The sequence below is a fragment of the Atta cephalotes genome, assembly GCF_000143395.1.
Source record: "Atta cephalotes unplaced genomic scaffold scaffold00082, whole genome shotgun sequence".
In the NCBI taxonomy this organism is placed as follows: Eukaryota; Metazoa; Arthropoda; class Insecta; order Hymenoptera; family Formicidae; genus Atta; species Atta cephalotes.
Genome location: NW_012130146.1, coordinates 430672 through 436519, shown reverse-complemented (window position 1 = coordinate 436519; position 5848 = coordinate 430672). Strand labels below are relative to the sequence as shown.

Genomic DNA, 5848 nt, shown 5'->3' with positions numbered 1-5848 from the left:
AATATATTTTGCTGCGCGCGGTGATTGAGGAGGAGACAGAGGCGGCAGAGATTGCCACTTGAACTGAAGAGCTTCTGCATCCATCTGCGTGGATGGAGATGATGGGATCAGGATGAGGAAGATTAGGTGGTGGAGATGATGATATCAAGTAAGCATTTAGCATTTTTATTTCTTTTCTCTACGCAGCATTTTTACATGTCTCCTTCTCTTTTCTATGCGCTCCCTCACCTTATCTTCCCACTTCCAGTAAGTTCCTTTCATGACCGCGACGTCAGCGCCGCCTGATAGCAGCCAAGCGGCTGTATCCGTCCAGAATTTCTATTACTATTAGGGGAAGAAACACCTCTTAGAAAAAGATTGATTTTCTCTTTTTAAGCAAATATTGCAGAAATTGTAAAAGACAGAAAAAAATTTTCTGAATGAAAATTAAATAGCTTCAAAAGTACTTTAGAACTGTAATAAAAAAATTATTTTAAATTATTTATTTGTATAAAAATAATAAAAATTATTTATTTACCTATAAAGAAAATATTTTTTATTATAATTTTAAAGTAATCTAAAGTAGTCTTTTTAGAATAATCTTAACATTATTCAATTTTCATTCAGAAAAATGTTTTCTATCTCTTACAGTTTTGGCGATATTCGCTTCGAAAGAGAAAAGTCAATTTTTTTCCACGGAATGTTTTATTCCTTAAAAGTGCATATAAGCACATATGAAAAAATACGTATCACTTATTTTTTTTGTCTGGAGAATAACATACTAGAAGTTCGAAAGGGGATAATTGGATTTTCTTGTTAGAGAAATTGTAGAAGTCCGTCGACTACAATACTTATAAAATGCATCACTCTCCGATTGAATATATTCTTAGTTCCTTAGGCTACTCGTTCTTGTCCGCGTTCACACTCAAGTCATGTAATATTAGTTCATTAATTTATTGTAATAAAATAACCCAAGTAAATGATTTATGTAAATGCAACGACATTGAAAAAATTTCGATATCATCAACATTGTTCTTCATTAATTATATGAAATAAATAAATCATATTCTAGTAGCAATCGTTTCTCGTATTAATTACAAAAACGCTCTTGAATGTTATCGCAAACTCTACAGCGTAACCATCTATTAGCTCGCGAATAGGTACGTAACATTCCAGTAAAACCCAAGCTGTTTGGTGTTTAATACTTTCACGTCTTCCCTTCTCCAAATTTTGCTCTGTATAAGACCCGCTCCGAATCAAACTCCTCGTTCAACCTTGCGTAATGCACTCAATGTTCACGTGCGTTTTGCACTCCCCTTCGTGATACAGCGCTTGAAGCGAAGCGTTCTGTGTTGGTTTCCTCACATGGAATCGCGACGCGCTTTATAGCGTGCGCTTCGCATTCCTTTTATTCTGTTTCTTTTATTTCGTTCCCATACCTCCGAGTAGGGCTGTAGCTTATTATTTTTCATTTTCTTTTCTCGCGTTGTTTCTCTCCTCTGAGGAGATCATTCTCATGAGATTCTGTGCACGCAGATGGAAAGATCGAAGCGGGATGGCAGCAGCTTAGGTGGCTGATTAAAGCCTACCACCACGGGGACTTCGATTCTGCAGTTTTAGGATTCTTAATCAGGCAGTAGCCTCCGATCGTTATGTAATCTTCTCACCTTCACCCGTGACTCTGCTTCTGTGTGCCTAAGGAGATGACAGAGTTACTCACCACAGTTGGACACCTCGAAACTATCCTCGCGACTGAATAAAGGTCACTAGAAAACTGCGATCTAGGTCCCACATTGTTACTAACGAGTCTTGTCGTTTGAAAATATTGGGTTGTCCGGAAAATTCGAGCCAATGTTGAAGGAAAATTGAAACGCAGAAGATTTAAATTTTAGTATACATTTATTAAATTATATAGGTTAGTCAGCATGAACTTTCCGGACAACCCAATAAAAATCATTAAATGAAAATAACTTGTTCTCTTATTTTTATTTTCCTGGTCTCTTTCAAAGTGACTCTGTGTAATAATAATCCTCGCTGTCGCGAGATCGACGTCGTTGCCTGTGGCATTATTATGACGCGTTTCTGACAGAGTCCCGAAAGGGTCACGAAAGTTGTCATCGTGCAAATATTCGAGCAATCTATATATATGTAGTCTTATGTTAGAAATCGAAGCTCTAACCCTCGCGCCACTTGCTCCGTGGCTTCTCCGATTATAAATAATTTCATCGAGTCAGAATATGACAGGTTGATTAAGAAAAATGTTCGAAGTATTCGTCTCGTGCATTAACATATGCTATTGTATACCTTAGTATTAAATTTCGCACTCATTCAAAAATATTAGATATCGAATAATTCAAATCCATTTCATATCTTTTCTCGCAGATCATCCACATTGTTTACTGGCGTTGAATACACAATAGATTTTAAATGTCCCCAATGAAAATCTAATGGATTGAGATCAGGAGACCGTGGCGGCTATAGAGTGGATCCGCCTCTATTGGTTTACGAAGAATTTAGGAATGTTCTCGCTTCGAAATGCAAATGAGGCAGAGCACTATCGTCAGTACTATAAATCACAAGTTTTGCTTGATAGCACCATTTTGCCTCTTTTAAAACTATTTTACCACTTTTAAATATCTCGTGAGCATAAGATACTGACTATCTAAAATTCTGTCTGATTTGTATTGATGAATATTGTTTGTAAACATTAGATCGAAGGTGCTAAGTTGTATAGTAATATGTATTGATGACCACAGACTTCTATATACTGCTAACTCTTTAGGACAAGCTTATGTGAAATGGATCTCGAAATTGTACGGTAATTCTACGCGTTTATTTTTAATAATTATTTCACATTAACTAACATAATACAAAATCACTATTACAATTACCATTAGCTCTTTTAATTTCGAGAAAATTAATAAATTTATAATGTCACGAATTAACCCGAAGAAATGCAGTATGGTTTTGTCCTGCAACGTTTTGCATCAGTTGTACATAGACATGTCAAACGTAAGTTTTGGCGATTCAGTCGTGTGAAAAACAGCGTTTGAAAAATTTATTTTTTTCGGAAGTTTAAGAAAAAAGATAGATAATTGAATATTAGTAGATGTATAAAAAAATATTAATAGACGTGCGAGAGGCATTTCACTCTCGAGTCAAACAAACGCTCAACTTTCGCTGACTCGGTTTGATTCGTTTCTTATTTTCTGACTTCTATTGATTTTCTCGCACTATTTTTGTTCGTCAATTCGCGTTAACTTCGTGCTGACTTCATGCTTCGTTTTTTAAACGCATCGATTCATTAATAATAAGATTCGTACTATGACTCGAGAATGAAGTGCTTCTTGTAGACGTGTATAAAAAATGTGATCCCATTCAATTTCTAATAAAATTGTAGAATTAAAAAAGATTAAGAGTTTAAGAGTCCACGCAGTTATTGCGCAAAATTTAATTTATTGTTTACAAATAATTTAATGCAAATGTTTTGTCTAACTTTTCTAGCCCTTCTAATTACTAATAAAATATAAATAGTATTTTAATATGGTTAATCTGTCAAATGTATTTATACTGATGTGTGCGCATATACGTCACGCGATCATACGAGTTCTCGACGCATACGTATAATACAATATCAAAATTAGAAGTCACTTTTTCAAACGAGTTAGCAGTCTAGTAATATATATAAAAGTTTGTGATTGACGCACGAGGCGAATATAATACTTCGAATATTTTCTTTAATAATTCATAACTTGAAAACTAAGGATATAATTATATAGGACATACGTTCATATTTTTATTTTAGTGCATAGATTTGTTTCCTAAAGTATTGATATGCATTTATGAAACATTCTGTATGTTCCTAAGCAGGGGGTGATGTAGGATATTAATTAACATTGCATACGTATAGCGGAAATGTGATGTTATTTCTTAAATCTTTTTATTAATAATTTTTAAATAAATAACAAGTAATTAAAACCTATTGAATAACGAGCGACTAAAACTTGTCAAAGGTCAGAGAATCATGACCTAAATAATATATGTCAAGGTCAAAGTCATCGAAGGGAGTTATCGGAGGTTATCCTTATTTTATATAATTTTTCACCATTTGATTCATCTTATTATTCTGTTTATAAAAATATTAAGATATGATTATCAGGAAATTAAGCTTATAAGATATTTAATGTTTTATTTTGTCAAAATGGCCAATATTGAGTATAAAATATTTCCTAAACTAATTGATTTTGTGATAGTTTCATTTTAATAATTTTACATGCAAAATAATCAGAGGAATCATATTATGTTAAAAAAAACCACAATTTCATTTAAAAGAGTGTTACCTCCAGATGACCTCATGAATTTTTTTCGAAAATTACTTTAACCTGATCCTAAGGCTAACTATTGTTTTATCACTATTTTATGTATTGAAGAGGATCCGAAGCGAGTCAAAACGTTTACCACTTTTGATTAATAAAGAATTGATCGCACACCAATATTCTGTGTTGATCTATACTGGCATTTACACATCATTAGATTTAATCTTTGGGATCTTCTAAATTTAACCTATTATTATTTCTTTTGTTTTAATTTAATCTATATTTACATCCTTTCAGACCGTACAACTTTCATTAAAACATTTTTTCTTATCTTTCATATTTTTTGAGCTATTCGATCCATTACATTTTAAATAAAACACCTTGCATATTATTATAATATTAATAAGTATCATTATAGTGATTATTAATTTATATTTAATTAGGACCATGGACATTATCTGGAATAGAAGTATTAGGAACTTTTCATAGTTCTTTACATGCAAATAAGTCTACAGTACCAGATTTACAATTAATGGTATTACCTTTAGGAGTATCGAAAGATAATGGTTTTATACTCAAGAAAACAATGGGGATTTCTGATGAGGTATAGAAAGTATATTCTTAGTACTATTGCTTGTGGCCGAGCGTGGTGAGTTTTCTTATTTGCTGTGGTGCGCATTCTGGTTGTACAGTTATATGGGAATAATACCTACAGTGTGTTTAACGTTGATTCTGAACGATGAAATGTTGTTAAAGAAGTTTTCTTGGCAAAGATACACTCTGTGTTGTTGTTTCCTTCTGAGGGGAGAAACGAGCGGCTAAAAATGAAAATATTTTGATCAGAAATCGAATCCGAGATCTGTAGCTTAACAGACGCTATTTGCTTTGCTACGTTCGCTTTCTGAATATAATATATAATAAATAATATATAATAAAAATAGGGGGAGTTCGAAGAATTGAATCGCGTTTTATTTGATATATAAAATTTATTGTAATTGATGTATAGATTTTTTATTCATAAATTAAAGTAAAGCTTCATAATATAGATATAATTTGTGGATTTTGTAATTCTAATAAATTTATAAACATAAATGTTATATTAATTAAAAGAAAAAAATAAATTTGGTTCATTTCTCCCGGAAGGGAGACATGACTTACCGGTTAGGGAGATTTGATCATACTCAAATAAATTTATGGAAAAAGTAAAAAAAACATATTTTGTCTTCAATTTACATTAAGAACAAATTTTAAACATTAAAATCACATATAATGTTTTGAACTTTGTGAACAAAATCAATAAAAACTAAAACTAAACATCTATGTTCCATATAGTTTTCATTAATTTTCACAACAAAGTAGAATTTCTCAATCTCAAACATTTAAATGAACAAAATAGTCATTTTGATATCATTTTGAAAATTATTCATACACTAAATAGAAATTTCTAGAAATAATAATAAAGATTAAATAGCTCATCTATCTTGCATACAAAGCAATATCTGTTTTCATCTCGATTTCCTTCTCATTGTCATTACACTAAACTTCAACTTCTT

The 5848-nt window shown here is 31.9% G+C and overlaps 1 protein-coding gene across 1 annotated transcript in view; it reads left to right on the top strand.

The window, feature by feature from the left end:
• Window positions 1-5848, top strand: part of LOC105624575 (glucose dehydrogenase [FAD, quinone]-like) — a 172706-nt gene that overhangs the window by 127524 nt on the left and 39334 nt on the right. The window contains exon 8 of the mRNA XM_012205932.1: window positions 4739-4899. Coding sequence (XP_012061322.1) covers window positions 4739-4899 — 161 coding nt within the window. The remainder of the gene's footprint in view (window positions 1-4738; window positions 4900-5848) is intronic.